The 19340-nt window shown below is 40.7% G+C and overlaps 1 protein-coding gene across 1 annotated transcript in view; it reads right to left on the bottom strand.

The window, feature by feature from the left end:
- The window catches only part of PGM5 (phosphoglucomutase 5), a 163357-nt gene that overhangs the window by 16315 nt on the left and 127702 nt on the right, over positions 1-19340 (bottom strand). The window contains exon 10 of the mRNA XM_037495341.2: positions 8294-8428. Coding sequence (XP_037351238.1) covers positions 8294-8428 — 135 coding nt within the window. The remainder of the gene's footprint in view (positions 1-8293; positions 8429-19340) is intronic.

Below are 19340 nucleotides of genomic sequence, written 5' to 3'. Positions count from 1 at the left end.
ACCCATTAAGTTAGGAGAATGCAGGCCCCAGTCTATGAAACAATGCCTCATATCATGATTTCTTCCAACAAAAATGCTCAGAAATAAAACCAAAAAAATGAAATATACAACAAGGTTTTCATAAACCTTTAATTCCTTTCTGTCCTACTCAAGGTCTACACATTCCAGCATCCAAAGCTGCTCTCCCAGAGTTTGTCACATCTCCCAGCATTCCTGGGAGGCAAAACAAAGGATGGAAAACTCCCTCACCTGCACCTTGAGCAGTGTTTCTCATCCTGGGATTAGGGTTTCAAACTTCAGATCAGCCAAGAGCAGACAGGAGAGTTAAAACAGCTACATTCCTCCCTTCCCTCTAGGATCTTGTGTTCTGCACAGGAATAAACCATGACCATGGAGGGGAGCCCAGGCAGTGGGCCTCCTCCTCGCGCTGCTACTTGAATGACATACTAGTCCCGAGCCACTGAAGGTCACAGCCCATCCCGGACTCATCATCAGTATTCATTTGGCAAGATGCTCGCTTATTTATGAGCCATGCCAATGATTTACTACCTACCAGAGAAGGGCACTGCTTCAAAGGGAGCCTGAACTGCTGCCAGTCCATGAGCTTTGGGTAGCTTTCTGCTGAGAGGCATGGAAAGTTGGTTGTGCTGTGCTGGGACAGAGAGGGTGCTGGGAAAGTCAGATTGTGCTGGCCACAGCTAGTCAGGCCCATTCATCTCATGACCAGTAACCCTCTGTACTTGTGTGACCAGTGCAAATTCATTCATGCTCCCTTTTCAGGCTGAGTAAACAAGATCCAGCAAGATTCTGATTTGTGGCCCTAAACAGCGCCAGATTAACCAGTAACTTGGTAAGCATGTGTTTCAGACATAGCAAAACAGAGGCACCAAAATAAACAGCATCATAAGGGGTGGAAAAAAATAAAAATTTTTTTAGATCTCCTTACATTTATTTTTAAAGTTAATTTCATTTTTTTTTTGAATTTGCATAAGGGGAGGTGGAAGTGGAAATATGTTTTTTTTTCAGGACTGAAGGTATCTAAACTTTAATTCAATATTTACCCAAAGCCAGAATCAAGGAACAGCTCTGAGTTCTTCTGCTTCTTAAGGCCACTCTGCTCTTAGGATAAATTGTCAACATTCAGATATTATTACAAGATTTGGATCTTGTAAAATTTTCTATTTTCTATATACTGACAAAGAGGGGGCTTGTCTGTGGGTTGACATAAGCAGATTATAGTGGTCGTCAATTGTCATCAAGACACACTTTCCCTCAAGTTCTAGGCTGTCCATGGTGTGTGCGTACAGGGTCATTCCCTGCCTCGAGCTAGCAGACACTCAGTACTTAGAAGGGAGCTCTAATCGCAACAGAGGCAAAGGGAAAGGCCTCTTGTCATCAAACTCTTAACAGTCCTGGACTGTGACAACCCTTGGGAAACACCTGATCAAATCCCAGTCCAAGGAAGTTTTTCACACTTCATCATATGACCAACCCAGGAAAGATTTTCAGTTTCAGAGAAAACAACCCATGGCAGATTCTGCAGATGTGAGTATGTGAGTAATAAGAAATGTTCACACTGTTTCCCCCACAGGAAGTAAATTATTTCAATGAATAGAAATATAGAAAACCTATGTATCTTTGCTTCTTTCTCAAGTTACATTCAGCTCCCAGGGACTGATCTGTGAAAATACAGCTATACTAAATTCCTTTCTGTGCCACTAGAGGGAAATCTAACCATCCTGACCAGAACTTGTTAATTTCTTTTCAAAAAATAATAAATGAATTTTAGGGCCTCCCTGGTGGTGCAGTGGGTTACTGGGCGTTCAACTCCGGGCCAGCCAGGGAGATTCCCACATGGTGCAGCAGACCTCTCCTGCAGCCCCACTGCTCCCCTCAGCAGTGCTTTTGGTCCGTCTGCCTGTTCTGCTCCCCACTCTGTCTCTGGTGAATCCTCTCACCATTCTCTGCTTCTGGCCTGTACCCCTGCTATTGTGTAAATAAAAAATAAATCTTTAAAAAAAATTTTAAGTTTTAAGAACACATTGAGAAATCACCTCGAGCCAATCCTCTCTACCCTTGCTCACATTTAAAACTTTCTTGAATCTAAGAGAGACTTCCAGAAAAACACAAACCAGTCATCTTAATTAGGCAGAAGACCTCAGAGTTGAGAAAATGTTCTAACAGTCAATCTGAATGCTTTCCAGTTCAGCTTGAATTTATATCCTCAAATTACATATTCATTAGTTATGGAGAACAGCTGGTCGTCTTTCTCTGCATCGTATTATTCTTTAAATTGCTGAAGATCTCTAGGTCATGTCTCTCTTCCATGCAAAATGAGCCAGCTCTTTAACTTGGCCAAAGCATTTACATCCCAACCCATTAACCACGTGCTTTTTTCTTAAACAACTCTCTACTTCACTCCACCCGCCTATTTCCAAATTATAACAATACAGATTAAACTCCGAAGAGAAAAAGAAAAATGAAGTATTTCCTCACTTTTTAAATATATGGCTATTAATACATCCCTGAGGGGAGAAACCATGCAGACACTGGAGGGAGAAGCATTCCAGGGAGGGAGAACAGCCACTGTAAATGTTAGGAGGCAGAGTATTCTTGGCATGTTCACAGGACAATGGCTAGAATGGAGAGAGGATAAGGACAAGAGGTAGATGAGGTCAGAGGAAGAAGGAACCATTTCCAGGAGGGAGTTTCAGGCCTTGATCAAGGGTTTTGGCTTTTCTGTGAGTGAGATGGAGGCCCACTGCATGATTTAGCAGGGCAATGAGACTATCTAAACACGCCATTAAAAAATCATCTGTTTGGGAGCCTCCCTGATGGCGCAAGGGGTTAAGACGCAACCTATGAAGCTATCACAGCCACTGCAGCACAAGTTCGATCCCTAGCAATCCAGGAAGGTGACCCACATGGTGCAGCAGACCTCTCCTGTCTCGCCCGCTGCTCCTCTCAGCAGTGTATTTCAGTCTGCCAGTTCTGTTCCCCACTCTGTCTCTGGTGAATCCTCTCACCCCCTGCATCTCTGGCCTGTACCCCAGTTCCTGTATGCATAAATAAATAAATCTTTAAAAAACAATCTGTTTTCTGTGCTGAGACTAGGGTGTGAGCAAGGAAACAATTCTCTGGATATGTCACCCTCTCAGCACCTTGAGGTGTTTACCAACTCAGAAGCTCTCTGAACTCTATTGTTTAGGAGTTCTGTGAAAGTTTCTTTACACAGAAATGATTGATTAAATCATTGCCATTGGTGATAGAACCTGGTTGGTTCCTCTATCTACAGCCTTTATCCTGAAGTTAAATCTAGGGGCCCACCAATAGTGGAGAGGTATAGTTAACTCAGGTATGGTTGAATGGGGCTTCTCATGCTGAGACTAGGTGTAGGTGAGAATGGAAGGAAGGAACCCAGTTAGGAGACACAGCACAAATCTAGATGAGAGAACAAACAGTACCTGGCCCCATGTGGAAATAGTACAGGCGGTGAGACCACGTTCGTGTCTGGCTTGATTTGAAGGACACTTTGTTAGGATTTGGTGTTGCATGTGTAGAGAAAGAAAAAATCAGAATGAATCATAGGGTTTTTTTTTTTTTTCCAAACCAATTAGAAGAATGGAAGTGCCACTTACTAGATGATAATCACATTGAAAGAAGGGTTTGTTTTTTGGGGGGGTGTAGGGGAGGTAGGGGTTGGGTGTGGAAGGGAGCAGTATAAGGAGAGACTTGCAAGAGTTCAGTTTTGCACATGTCAAGCTGGAGATGGCCGTAAGACATTCAAGTGGATCCCGATGGACACCCGGAGATAGAAGTCCAGAAGACGGCAGCCTAGCACTCCAGGGCACTAAAAACACGTGTTGTTTTTTCTACAATTTGAAAGCTTTTCCAGGTCTGCTCTGAGAGCTTCACCATTCATCTAACTCTTTGCTTTCCAAGTGTGGCTCCTGATCAGCACAGTATTATCTGGGAGCTTATTAGAAATGCAGATTCTCAGACTTTCGTCAAATCTTCAGTCTAAGAAAACCCACACACATACCCCCTGCCCCGCCCCGACCCGCAAACTACATAAACATTAATGTTTGAGAGACACTCGTCCATTTGGAATGATCTGGCAAGCTGTTTAAAATGCTGACTACCAGATCATTCCAATTCAGAACAATTACAGGAGACACTCTGGGTGTGGGGCCAGGCATGGCATTTTTACCAAGCATCCCAGTGGTTCTGCTGTGCAGTCTGATTTAGAACCACTGATCTAATGCTTCACTCCTGGCATGTTCCCTCTGTACTTCTAGGTTTATATTGCCAGTTCTCAAGGAAATCATTTCTAAGAAGTGTGCACCTCTAGGAAAGGATAAAGGTGTGTAACTAGAGTAACCAACCAGAGTCTTGGCTTATTGGGGACAGTGCCAAAGTAATTATTATTAGTGTCATTTTTCACTCTCCTGAGATGATAAATTACATGTTCTCCCAATGTAACACAAAATTGTTCTGTATATTTTTGGATTATAAAGTCATAATGAGAAGAGTAGAACAGAATGACAGCCTTTGATTTGACAGATGAATCTAATAGAGACTCACAGAGTTTAACTATCAGTCCTTAAAGTATTCTAGGTACATCTTACCAGAAATACAAAAATTCCCTCAACTAGAAGAAAGGATGAAAGAACCTCATCCCAGGTTTGGGATTGGATGGGGTGTGATCATAATCTGTGATTAAAGTTTGAGAATCAGTTGTTGATTAGCCACAGACTGATTGTCAGGCTGTGATTATCCAGTCCTTAACAAAACTTCTCCTTCCTTTTCCTTTTGGATCTTTTATTGTTCATTAGTTGCTCTACCCTCAGACTCAAAGGCACAAGAAATGAAGGGGAATGAAGAGTTAATTTAGCAGCCCTGCTAGTAAATTTGGTGGGAAAGAAAATGGAAACAATTGGACTGTTTCTGGTTACCTGTGAATTTCAATCCTTTGGTTCATCCTTTTTTCCAAATTACTACCAGCTGGTTTGAGGGCTTTATGAAGGTCTACCCATTGCCAGTAAAATTAAAATAATCTTGTCTTTTAAAAACTATGTAATACTTTCAGAAATAGCTCTTGGAAGCTTTCCTTTCTGATTCATCAAGGCCACGGAGACAAGACAAGGCCAGCACCTTCTCATCTCATTAGGGTCTCCCCCATCTCCTTACTCCCCTCACCACTAATTCCTAGGCACATATGGATAGAATTTTTTAAAAATACTTTTTGATGTAGGTAAGAAATTATTTTACATCAACGTCAAACAAATAACATAACATGCAGGGACCCAAATGGAAACAAGTACAGATGTGCAAATACAGAAGGAACCAAATGGAAACTCTGTAAGTGGAAGTAGAGGCTGTATATCTACAGATTGTATCCCAAGTTCTCCTAGTCACATCACTAAGTCAGTTACGAATAATTCCACAAGTATGAGTGATTAAACGTGCTTGGTTCACAAGTGTTTAAAATGGCTGGAAGGACCTCCCCGGTAGCGCAGCAGTTGAGCACTGGGTTGCGAAGCTGCCCGCAGCCTCTGCAGCACTGGTTCGATCCCCAGCTGCTCCCCGGCCACCCGAGGAGGGTCCCGCATGGTGCGCAGACCTCTCCTGCCGCCCGCTGCTCCCCTCAGCAGTGTACTTCGGTCCTTCTGCCTGCTCTGCTCCCTGCTCTGGCTCTGGTGAATTCTCTCACCCTCCCGCGCTTCTGACTGTACCCAGTGCCCCTATAAATAAATAAATAAATCTTTAAAAAATAAAATAAAATAAAATGGTTGGAAAAGAAACTATCCATGTGCAAAGTGAAACTGCCAGATGATGGATGATAAACCAGTAGAAGGGAAATTTCTAGTCCATCCACCAGAATGTAAATGATATTAATTTACAGTAGGTAAAACATTTTTAAATATCTGTTAAATTCAGGTAAGATCATCCGTGGAATCTCAGCAGGTCAGAGGAATCCATAAACCAGTGTCTGAGTGCATGGGAGGTGGGGAGAGGATGGGTATTTGTTCTCTTTTTTTCTGGGTTGCCAATCATAAGAAGCTAAAATCATGGAAGATCTTCCCTCTGCAGCTGAGAAAGCAACACAAGCTGGTATTTTTCTGCAGAGTCTGGATCAATGATAACACTAGCACCTTGAGAAGAGTACCTTATCTTTGGCCTCTTTTAACAGTTACCCAAAGGTTTTTCCTTCTAGGGTTCTTGAAGGCTGAAGCAGGTGGAAAGCAATGTTTTAAGGAGGGCCCCAAGTGGTCAAACATATAAGCCCACATGAAGATCTGCTGAGAGAACTTTCTTCCCTTTTCTCAGGGATCTATAACTTTCAAAATCTTACTCTCAGTTATATCTTGACTTAAATGTATTATGCAATAGGAGTTTAAATTGGTGAGTCAATGATACATGGTATTTCAATAAGGAGTCCATTTGAATATAAAACTTTTGTAAGATCATGTGCTAAGGTCTAGGATAAACCCTTGTTTATGATTAGCAAGGGAGGTCATAATCAGTCATTAAAAGAGTATTAGTGAAGGAATTCCCTAACCATACAAAATAGCAAACACCTTAATCCAATAGGATGGAAAATGTACAGTAATGGTGACTTACTTATATTTTCTTTACGTGAAAACTAAAGTATACACTTGACGCACAACTCTCCAGCAGTGGGCCCATGGGAGCTTTCAGATTCAAGGAAGCCTCAAAAAAATAATGACTCTACTCTACTTTTGTGGACCATCTCTGAGAGAGACTCATACATGGATAGGACTACTTCATACATGTGTAATGGCCTGGATATCATGCACCAGTGCAGATAAAAATTACCAATCCCATTTGGTTAATAAAAATAAGAAAAGATCATAACCACTCATCCCATGCAAACAGAGAAGAGAATGTTGAAGAAAATAATAGCCTTGAGTCAGTGAGTCAGAGTTGGTGAGGCCAGGAATATTCATTCCTTGCCCTATACACAGCTCTGGACCTTCAGGCCTTTGCTTTCATCTTACTTCCCAGCATGGGACATAGAAGAGGTTTATATGGAAAGACAGGGCAATCCTCTAATTCCTGCATGACTTAGTATCATCCTGGGTGAAATGTATGCACTAACAAATGATGTTGGCAGAGCATGGCCCATCCCTACAAGGAGACCCTGTGGTCATTTGACAGGGAAGGGCCAAGCACTTTATGCTCAGTCCCTTCTACATCTAAGTGACTCTGAGAATGACTCTTGGCTTCCTCTAGCCTTTACTCCCTCATCTGGGATGATTTTACTCTGAACTGACCTTTCGGTTACAGTTCAGGCATAAAGATTTACGGCATCATTTCAAACAAGTTCCTTGACTCTAAAGAAAAATATGACACACACACACACACACACACATGCTACTGTTAAAGAATGGCATCTTATTCCATTCACGGCACAATTAGGGAAAATTATAACTGAAAATTCTGAGCAGCTCTAAGATGAGAAGCAATGAGTTTTCCTTGCTTCTCTACTGCACAAAGGAAGCATTGCAGATGAAACCAATGCTTTCATCTCAAGGAATCATCTTATGAAGGACCCTGCTTCAAAATTCAGGCTGAAGGAAAGCCCAAAGACCCAACATTAAATTATTGTAATCCTTTCTGGTATTAATCAACATTGTCTAGAGCTTTAATGAATATAGGGAATGGGTATGCTAATGCCTGTGATATTATTTTTCTAAGTGAGTTCTTTATTAGTTCTGTTGTTGACAACATTATGGAGGTTTGCCAAAAATAGCTGGCATTTTCCCTTCGCTTTAAACTCGGGCCAGCCATAGCCCCTCTTCTCAAGGTGAGTTTTGTACTGTCTCCAAGAGGAATCCCAGAGTAACCTCTTTATTGACAGCTCAAAACCATGGTTAAACCAAGAGCTTTTCAAATGAAAATTCAGAATTTACATGAGCATAATCAAGGCTCTGAGGAGGTTGGGCAGTTTGACTCTAACTGGTAACTTCCTTAACTTATCTATACAAGGAGTTTCTTTTAGACATCACCCCAATTAACAAACTGCAGAACATTCAAGAAAGGCAAGTCATTTGGGAAGTGCTAGTCTAAATGCTAGAAAGCATTTTTTTTGCTTGTTTCAAATATGGCAATAAATGAATTAAATTTGTTTGGAGGTCTGAGTTTGTTCTTGGCTGGAGATATCATTCTAGACAGTAAAATCACCCCCACTAAAGATTAACAGGTGCGCCTTGAATTTGTCAGGAGCAATGAAACACATAGAATCGGGGCCACAGCTTTGGTTTGGTACCTGGGGCTCCTGGTCATGACCGCTGGGGTCCCTCTCGTAGCTCTCTGCATACAGTCTGATAGTGGCCCGCACGCCACTGGAGGAACTGAGCCGGAAGATGAGCCGTGACATGTCCGAGAAAATGATCCTCACGCCCTGAGACCAAAAACATCCAGAATGGATGAGTAAACAAATGATTACAAAGGTAAAAGTAGTAATACCTACTTAGGAGACCAGTGTATTCCTATACAACACTTGGGATCGTAAGATGGCGAGGTTAAGCTATTGATAGAAGCTTCTTAAGCTTCTTCCATTTGTCTCTTAATTCTATTTCTATTGCCTTGTGGTTAAGATTGTGGGAGGGTTAGGAGAAAAACTAAGAACAGATGCTCAAATTCCCTTGATTCCTTGTTGTGGGAATCAAAAAGAGGTAAAGGAAATAAGGACTGAAGGCTACTTAAGGTCCCTGGTGTCAAAATTTGTCCCTTATACACCTACTGCATACAGTGGGGGTAAACTATCTATTGCAGTAAGAAAAAGTACCCATGTTAAGGCTCTCCCCAAGAGATGTTAGGTTTTGTTCTAAATTCATCTTCTCAGTGTTTCTTTCCTCCTTTCAAAATTCCTTTGGTGGCAATGGAACCCTACAGGGAAGTGCTCAGGCTTGGAACCTCAGCTGGGCTCTTAGATGCCTGCATACATCCTCATTCTTTTGCCTCTCTCCTTCCTCCTTACTTGTAAGATTTGGCCACCAGGGTGGGCTCGTCACCAGAGCTGTGGCTGCACCACAGTGCTGCTGAATATTAAATTGTTTTTGGCTCAGATAGTGTCTACTCTTTATATATCTTTTCTCATGAGTGGCAGGGAAAGTTTAAAAATATGACTGGAAGATCATATTGTGACTGTTGTTAAAGGAAATTTTGTTTTCCTAAGACAACTGATAAAGCCATTGTTATAAACAAGAATATTCTCAGGGGCCAAAGGAAACAGGAGGGGAAAAATACTATGTCTGGTCATTTGTTACTTCTGAAAATTTAGAAGTCTCAGACAACTTAGATATCAGAATTTTCCTTAAGAAATGTGTTCTGGGGGCCTCCCCAGTGGCGCAGCGGTTGAGCGCTGGGTTGCGAAGCTGCCCGCAGCCTCTGCAGCGCCGGTTCGATCCCCGGCTGCTCCCCGGCCACCGGAGGAGGGTCCAACATGGCGCGCAGACCTCTCCTGCCGCCCACTGCTCCCCTCAGCAGTGTACTTCGGTCCTTCTGCCTGCTCTGCTCCCCACTCTGGTTCTGGTGAATTCTCTCACCCTCCCGCGCTTCTGACTGTACCCAGTACTTGTATAAATAAATAAATATATCTTTAAAAAAAAGATTAAAAAAAAAAAAGAAATGTGTTCTGGACGCTCTCAGTTCTCAAAACAGATACCCTAATGAAGAGGGGAAAAATTTTGCATATCAGTTCTCAAAACAGATACCCTAACGAAGAGGAGAAAAATTTTGCACATCATACATCCAACAAGATGCTAATATTCAAAATCTACCAAGAAATCATACAACTCAACAAAAAGAAAACAAATACCTAGTCAGAATACAGGCAAAAGAACTAAGTAGACACTTCTCCAAAGTAGATGTACTGATGGCCAACGGGGACTTGAAAAAATGCTCACCATCACTTCTTCTCAGGGAAATGCAAATCAAAAGCACAATGAGATACCAACTCACACCTGAGAATAGCCCATATCAAAAAGACAAGAAACAACAAGTGCTGGTAAGGATAAGGAGGAAAAACAACACTTTTACACTGTTGGTGTGAATTGAGACTGATCCAGCCTCTACGGAAAACAGTATGGAGATTTGTCAAAATTTTAGAACTAGATCTATACAACCCATCATTTTGGCTCCTAAATATCTCTCTGAAGAATGCAGAACACTAATTAAAAAAGGACACATCTCTCCTTTTTTCATTGCAGCACTACTCATAATAGCCACATTATGGAATCTACCTAAGCGCCTAAGGGCTGAATGAGTTAAGAAGATCTGATATATATTCATAATGGAACATGACTTACCTATAAAAAAGGATGAAAGCCTGCATTTGCAACAACATGGATGTAACTGGAGGGGATTATACTAAGCAAAATAAATCTGAAGCATAAAGACAAATATAGGATGATTTCACTTGTGTGGAATATAAAAAAACAAAACAAAGGGACAGACAAAACAAACCCAAACCAACCCTTGAGATCTTACAGCAGAACTGAAGCTACCAAAAGGGGAATTTGTGGGAGCAAAAGGGAGATGGGAGCTCAGTGGACTATAATTAGATTATTGGTGCTTTGGTGGAAGTGGTGGTGTGGGAACATGCATTTATAAAGGTGTGAATCTAAACCCCTGAAATAGTCTTGTAAATCAATATTACCTAAATAAACATAATTTTAAAGTGGGAAAAAATAAAATGAGGATGATAATATCTATGTGAAAAAAAAGAAACTTCTCTGGACCTAAGACCTGCTTGATAAGCCATTATTAAAAATATATCATACCTGTTATATAAACCTGAATGTCAGTTTCTTACCCCACTGATATCTGGTAATATCTTTTAGGGCACTATGAGTCCTTCTAGGTGGCTTTCTGCCTTTTATATGTTGTAGACATATTTTATTCTAATTCCAAAACAAAAGTCTGAGTCTCTTTTGGAGTGGTTCAATACTACCACAATTTGTGTAACAAAAACAGGCTATTACCCTCCTGGCAACCTACTGCTCCATGGTGCTAACTATGCAAACAGGATGATATCATCCAGGATTCATTCATGGGACAAACAATTTAGAGCAGCCTTTATGGAACCAGACTGAGTGAAGCCCTGGGTCTATGGAGTTAATGGGCCAGTACTTGGTCTCCTTAAGCCTGGACTAATTAATGTAATTGTATCACAATGAACTGCAACCATTTTCTCAATCACCTTGTGCTGCTAGAGAAGTGAGTTATAAAATTCCAAATAGAGTAAATAGAGCATTTCCTTACTATCTCTATAGAAAAGACCTCACAGCAAAGTTATGTTCAAAGTGACAATGAAGCCCCAAAAGATCCACAATTACACTCACATTTTTACAAATTCTTTTGAAGTTTTATTTCTGCTTGAGCCTGTTTCCATTATTACTATACAGACACACACAAATACATAAGTCATTGCTCAGCACCAAGGGTTGTCTACACATTGGTTAAAGCCATAGCTAAGCCTGAAGCCCTAAACCACCTGTTGTTGCAAATTCCAAATGACTTAAGGCCACCCCTTGTGATGATCTTTCAGACTCAATCCTTTTAGGCAGCAACTATTACACAATTAACATCCCAGATTAGTTTATGGCCAGTGGAAGATATTAAGGATTCAGCCTCATCATGTGTTATCTACTAATAATGAAGACTTTTAACAGTGAGAGTGTGTGTGTGTGTGTGTGTGTGTGTGTGTGTTTTTCCTGGGGGTAGCCATATTTTAGCTGTACTCATAGAAGATTGGTTAGAATCCACATCTGGTAGCCTGGAATAGATTTTGTACTTGAAAAGATGACAAAGGAGTGAATAGTATACATCAGCCTACTGGAAATAATCCAACATTTCTCTTTTTGCCTCAGGAACTGATCATGAGATTGCAGTAGAGAATCCAAGTTGCTTTGTGCGAGCTCCATCTGAGGAACCACACACAATTCTCCTTCTCCACAGGGAGCTACAAATTTTAGACCCAGACGTTCTGTGCTACAACAACCCTAAGTCCAATGTCACTTTGTGTGAACAGTTGTTTTGGATAGCTTTGGGGTTTGTGCGTTCTTCCAATGAATTTAAGAATTTGCAACGAGGGGGCTTCCCTGCTGGCACAAGGGGTTGACTCTTAGCACTATGAAGCTGTCCACAGCCATTACAGCAAGAATTCGATCCCTGGCCAGGGAGCTAACCCCCATGGTGCAGCAGACCTCTCCTGTCTGACCTACTGCTCCCCTCAGCAGTGTATTTCAGCCAGTCCTTCTATTCTGTTCCCCACGCTGTCTCTGATGAATCCTCTTACACTCACCCTGCCCAACACACACCTCTGGCCTACACCCCAGCTCTTATACATATAAATAAAATAAATCTTTAACAACAACAACAACAACAAAAAGAATTTGCAATCTGAACATGTGCCGTGTTCTCTATGGCATGCACCATCACCTACTAGCCATTAAATTATAAGGCCAGCTAGAAATGGCGGCCTCTGCAGTGGGAGGTACCATGGCCCAGTATGGGCCGGCACGTTGCTTTTGTCAGAAAAATTCCCTAGACCGCTAACTCAGTTGAGCTGAGAGAACACTTTGCACAGTTTGGATATGTATGAAAGTGCTCTCTACCTTTTGACAAAGAGACTGGCTTTCACAGAGGTATGGGTTGGATTCAGTTTTCTTCAGAAAAAGAACTTCATAATAGACTACAACAGGAAAATCATGTTATTGATGGAGGAAGGCTCCATGTTCAAGCTCAAAGACCAAAAGTTTTGCAAGGGGAATCAAACATCTGAAGAAGAGGAATGATTGTTGAGACTATTAATTGCTGATGAAATAAAATAAACAAAATAGAAAAAAATTATGAGGCCAGAGTCACCACCAAGCAAGACTTGCCAAGTTTCTAAACATTTCATAATTACAACAAAAGAATAACAATAGTATACTTTGCTTTCCTTTTTTCTTCTTTGGGTTAAACCAGGGTTGACAGCATATAGTTTGCTGGCCAAATCTGACCTACCCCCATCTTTATAAATCACATTTAATTGGAACATAGCCATGCCCCTGCACTTCTATATTGGCCATGGCCACATTTGTGCTCCAACTGTAGAGATGAATGGGGGGCTCATGAGGCTTAACATACTATTTGGTCCTTTCTAGAAAATGTTTACTGCACCCCTGGTATAAAATATTACCTGATCCTACCTCAGAAAATAGGAAATATATCCATATGAAGATGCCAGTGAGAAAAATTATGTTTCTTAAGAATTTTGTAAGGATGTCTAACCCACCTATTTCCCAGGTATTCCAACTTCCAGTCATAGATTCATATAGACATATATTTGGTCAAAGTCAACTTACCTGTGACCACCTACCCCTGTCAGAAATGAATTTATTAAATTTCTTTTAGATTTATTTTTTCACTTTCATTGCAGGGTCTACAAGGCACTGTCTTGTAATGAATGTTTGCATTCATACAGAAATACTGTTGGAGATTACACGAAGCTTCACAGAAGGTATTTCCTCAAGAGCCAAGTGTTAGGAAAACTTTTCCTTTCCTGACAAAGAACTTTATAACTAACCATATTTCCCTTTTAAATATGGCTGCCAGGACACTTAATGCCAAATTTGATGTTCAGCCCAAGTGGATCATACAACTTGCATAACTATGAATTTTTCTTCTTCTGTTCTTGACTCTGTATTCTTATTTATGTTTTCCCTAGTCTTGATTTCTGTTTCTTATTTGTAATCTAACAACTTCATCATGTGGGTTTTTGCTGCTATAAATCCTCTTGAAGAAATAAGAACCAGTGCAAGTGAATAAAATAAGTTTCCGTCACAACCTCAGCCCTAAAGTGTTGGAATTGCTGAATTAGGTCTTTGGGCCCCTATCTGGTAAGTTCTGGGTGGGCAAAGTCATATATTCCTTGTTCAACATTTACCCACATAGCCTGGTGGTAAGAGCAGGCCTTCATAAACACTTGTTGAATAAATGTCACTGAGTGCTCAATAACCAGAGTGAGCACTGCTGGAAGACATCCTTCCATATTTAACAAAGACTTACTGGTTAAATGAAAACATACTTGTATTCTCCATTGAAGAACTGAGGCTAACACAGTCACAAAGAAGGGCAGTTGTACAAGATAAAATGATATATGGAAATGACCTGGCACATCATCATTATGGCAGTTGCTCTTCTGTCTCCAGTCATACTTCGTTTTTAGGGAGAGCATTAATTTTGGCTAAAAACAGTGTAGTTGAATCATGGCAGGTTCCTGTCCTGAGCCATGAGACCTTGAACTAATCATGAGCCCATTAATGGCAAACTTTGCCAGTGGAATCAGCTATGGGGTTTTAAAACATAGTGGCACCTGGTTCTTACCACAGACATGCGATTACATTTGAGTGGGGTGTGACTTGGGCATCTCTGGATGATTCTATTGTTTAGCCAAACATGGAAACCATTCAGTAGCCTTTTCTTGGAGTCACCTGTCTCACATATCAGGCTGCTGAACTATATACTACTATCAGCTTTAAGATTCCTTTAATATCTAAGGTGTCAGGTGTACATTACACTGAACTTGGGCCTAATCAGGATCATAACAGAGGTTAGCAAAACATCACCTTGCTGTTAAATCCTGGAAGCCTCCACTTAGTGGCTTTCAGCAGCCGAGCCATTTCTTCGAACCATCTGACACTAATAGTTTTTAGCACAATCTTCTAAAGAATTCCTGAAGCAATACTGAAAAGTTCACGATACCGTTATACCCACAGCAGCTATTACTATCAGCCACCCAGAATACCAATGTGGACCCAACAGTCACAAGCTCAGAGAAGGTAATGTTAATTATAAGATGGGGATATCAAATGTTTACTTCAGTGCCTGCCCTGCATTTTTCTTCTCTTTGAGGCCCATAGTTGTTTGCTTCAGTGATGAGGGTGCGGTTTTACCCACCTTAGCTTTATCCTAATGTAAAAATATTGTTGAAGGACTACATTCCCCTGCAGGTATTTCCACACAGGTATTCTCCAGTCCACTTCCAGTTATTACTGTAGATTTTATCCCCCCGCCCCCCGCCCGCCAATTCTTGCCCTCCTTTTGGTTTACCATTTATGGAGAGAGAGAAAGTTTGGAGATGATACAGGAATAACAACTGGGAAAGCCAAGCTAGGCTCCCGGCTGGCCACTTATTTGCTGGTGGTCTTGAGTAAGTCACTTAAGCTCACTAAGCCTTAGTTTCCTAAAAAGTGGATGAAAAGTAATACAGCCTGGCTTATTGGGTTATAGTGAGCATCAGATCAGAAAATATATGTAAAAAGTGCTTTCAAAATGATATATCGCTACATAATATAAATAATATTCTTATGTTAATCTTCTGGTGCAAGTGGTGCTATGCTCTAGGCCATCCAGCCTTTCAGAGTTTGTAAAAGATCCCTACATAAAGCCTAAATGGTTATGGGTAGTGGTATAATGGCCCATATTTATTTTAACTTAGGCACAGTTATGATTAATTTTATTTTAAGGACTTTGCCATGCCCTCTGAAATCACCACTTAATCACAGCTAAATGTGATTACTTATTGTCTCTGTATCTCCCAGTGAACAAGTTTTTTGGCAATAAAACATTTTTTCCAGGTTGGCCAATTTAGATCCTTCGGGTCCAGACAAAAGGACTGTAGAGTCATCCAGGTCAGGAAGTTTAAAAGTTTGCCCAAGGTAGCACATCTAGTTAATGGAGGAGGCAGAGCTTCAGTCCAGGTCTTCTGCTTCCAGGCTTAGAATTTTAGGGTGACATGTATAAAACTGCTGATGTCATACATTGCTTCTCATGTGAAATACAATCTCATGTTTTGTATAGACCCCCAAATTGGCACAGTATCTTATGTAGAGTAGGTATTTGATAAATGTTTGATAAATGAATGTTGTATGTTTTTTCTTCTTTTGAGGCCTGTGTAAATCAATGCAGGGAAATCTCCAAGTTGTTAAATACACGCAGAGCTGCCAGATGTTCGTTTGGAGACTACAGGCCATGTTGCAGCCAGGCAGGGAAGGAGGAACTGTACATTACCAACAGTTATTTGGCAATGTCTGACCTAGTCAAATACCGATTTGGGAGGGATTCCAGAGGAAAACAGCATATGGCCCTGAAATCTGGTTTAATGTCGCATATACAGTCAGTTGGCCACACCACACCAGTCATGTGAACCTGAGACAGGACAGGCTTGGAAAAGAGAGACTGTGAGCCTAGTTCAGATGTTACCTCCCACAGGAAATCCCAACGATTTATCTGGAAAGCTTCAAGGTGTAAACATTGCTGTGAAACATCTGAACCATATTTTATAGGAGAAAGCATACAGCTTATAAAGCAGAAGATTTGGATTGGATAGACATATCTCTCCATGAAAAAAAATCACCTAGAATTGTCCATTTTTCTTTGTTTAAGTCACTGAGTCAGCTGCAAGCACCAGCTTAAATGTGGTTGTGCAGGGCAGCTCCCACCTAGTCCATATATAGTTATATAAACAGGTGCCCCCCTCTGAGTGGAAAAATTAAAGTAAAGCATGATTCCCCTTGGCTGGCCTGGACTTCAGCTTCTCCTCCTCTATTACGTTGGGTGTCTTTGTCCAGCACACTAACTGTACAGCCATACCCAGCAGCTCAACTCTTCAGAACAATTCTTATCTAGCCTTTCTTCTAACCCACCCCAAGGATCAATAATTACAAAGAGCTGTCTAAGAAAATCAAGGTCACAGGACTCCCTAAGTGTGCTTTTAAAGAACCCACCTAGAGCCCTCCCTGGTGGCGCAAGGGGTTAAGACACAACCTATGAAGCTATCAGCAGCCACTGCAGCACAAGTTCGATCCCCAGCCAGGGAGGAGACCCACATGGTGCATCTCCTGACTCGCTCCCTGCTCCTCTCAGCAGTGTATTTCAGTCAATCTGTCTTTTCTGTTCCCCACTCCGTCTCTTGTAAATCCTGTCACCCTCACACCTCTGGCCTGTACCTCAGTTCTTGTATGCATGAATAAATAAATCTTTAAAAAAAAATCCACCTAGCAAAAACTACACTAGGGGACAAGAGGGCTCTTTGGAGAATGAGGATGAAAAAGCTATTCTTCAACAAATTTGGAATAGAACAAGGTCACATACATTCCATTTCCCCATGTCTTTGTCAAAAATGATGACTGATCCTTCTTCACTCAACACCAGACTCAGTTCTGGGATATTTTGGATTCAGACACACTTTACCAACACAACTAGATAGTTTCCTTCATTAGTTCCTGTGCTGGTTTGCAGCTTTTTCCTTTTATATTTGTTTTTTTCTGGTGATAGTTGCCCTGCTGACTATACAAAGACATCAGAATAGGTAGGAAGTAACTGTGATGCTGTTCCAGATGCTTAGATTCTTACCACACATCTTAATAGGATTCTGCCATCATTTGAGAAGATAGTTCTAAAACAATCAACTGATGTCAGGAGAAAGTCGTTCATTATAACAAAACTCCAATTAATCAGAGGCAGGGGAGTGAGAACTTCCCAACTAATCAGAAACAGTGTTTTCTTTAATTTCAAATCAGCCAAAGAGGCATTAAAAAGCACTGACTATGTGCTTGGTTTTTGGAGGATAGGTAGGCAAATTACAGGAAAAATAGCTTCAGGGGAAGAAAAGTTTAATCCTGGTTTTCAAGGTGTCCTGCCTAGAAACCCAATTATCTTTACTTATCACAACTACAATGTTGTAGAATGAATAAGCATGACTAAAGTTGAGACTCATAATTATAGAAATTGTAACAATCTATTGAGAATGCTATTGCCTATGGGAAATCCCAGTTGGGAAGCTAAACAGTGTTATAATACATTTGATTCAAGGAAACATGTAATCTGATAAGATGATTTCACTGGGCCAGTTTCTACCTATTCATCAGGACACAGCTTAAATATCACCTCCTCATGGACAGCTTTCCAGACCCCTGAGCTAAGTTAGTTTCCCCTGCAATGCACTCTAAAATAAGTTCTTTCCTTGTGACACCATTTAATAAACTATATAGTAATTACAAGTAATGTGTCAGTTTGTCTTCCTCGCTAGCCTGACCTGCATGCTATTGTATCTTTAATGCCTAGGAAGCTGACCACATATAGCAAGTATTTGGTAAAAATTCATTGAATGGATGAAGACACAAATGAATAAAACTTCAACTATCTTTGTCATATTGTACTAAGGTAGAAAAGGAATCTATATTTATTATTGGAATTTTTTTCAACTTCATAACTTACAATAGAAAAAGGTTTTTTTTTTAATTCAGATTTCATTGCAATATATACCCTACTCCCTACATATTTGTTACTCAAATGTAGGAGGACTATTTGTAGCTACTAACCATCAAATCTCACTATGACTGAAATGATTTTTAAATTTTTATTTTGGGGTACACAAACCACACTCTAGTAAGTAATATATTATAGAGACAATAATTCTCCCGGTTGGTTATAATGTGATAAAAACTGAAAGTTGAAGTTGGCTCTTGACCAGTTAACTTTGAAAAGAGAGGCCCCTCCTTGGCCCCAGATTCTCAAGCTGACACAATTTAGTTGACTATGCATGAGGCCACAAGAGACAAAGCCTCAGGAAATTGCTCCATGTCTGTTGACTAGGGGTTGGTGGCACCACTATATTAAAGCACTACTTGCCAGACCTAAATGGGGTTTCAAGATTGCCAGTTTACTTTCTTTATAATTTCTAAATATTGCAATTAAAAAGTGCAAACACCTTCTTGTATATTATGATAACAGTTCTAAATGCTGAGTGACTTCAGAATCAGTCTTCAAAGTGTGCTCTTTCTATGAATTTTTTCCAGGTTGAGAACAACATTAAACTGTATCCATGCAGCCTGAAAAACTTGAGAAAACATTAGTAAACTCAGAGTTAGCCTGACATAATTAAATTGGACTAGTTTTCCACATCATCTAACTGGCATGTACTGATTTACATCCGGCTTTTAAATATCAGCTGAAGTGTTACTTGCAAATGATTTCAGCACTAATAGAATTTCATGATTTTTTTTCTTTTGTTAAATAAAAATATAGGAGTTGAGTGAGCCAAAAAGACTCAGCTGCTTAAATTTTGTTCCTAAAGTATCCAGGATTTTCATTTTAGAACTAATTTTCAAAATATAGATTATAGGGCCTCCCTGGTGGTGCAAGGGGTTAAGCACCACACTATGAGGCAATCCAAAGCCTCTGGAGCACGAGTTCGATTCCCGGCCCACCAGGGAGCAATCCACATGGCAAAGCAGACCTCTCCTGTCTCACCTGCTGCTCCC

The sequence above is a fragment of the Talpa occidentalis genome, unplaced genomic scaffold, assembly GCF_014898055.3.
Source record: "Talpa occidentalis isolate TD23 unplaced genomic scaffold, MPIMG_talOcc4v2.1 talOcc4.7, whole genome shotgun sequence".
In the NCBI taxonomy this organism is placed as follows: Eukaryota; Metazoa; Chordata; class Mammalia; order Eulipotyphla; family Talpidae; genus Talpa; species Talpa occidentalis.
The sequence above is the reverse complement of the archived record's forward strand: the minus strand, read 5'-3'. Positions and strand labels throughout refer to the sequence as shown.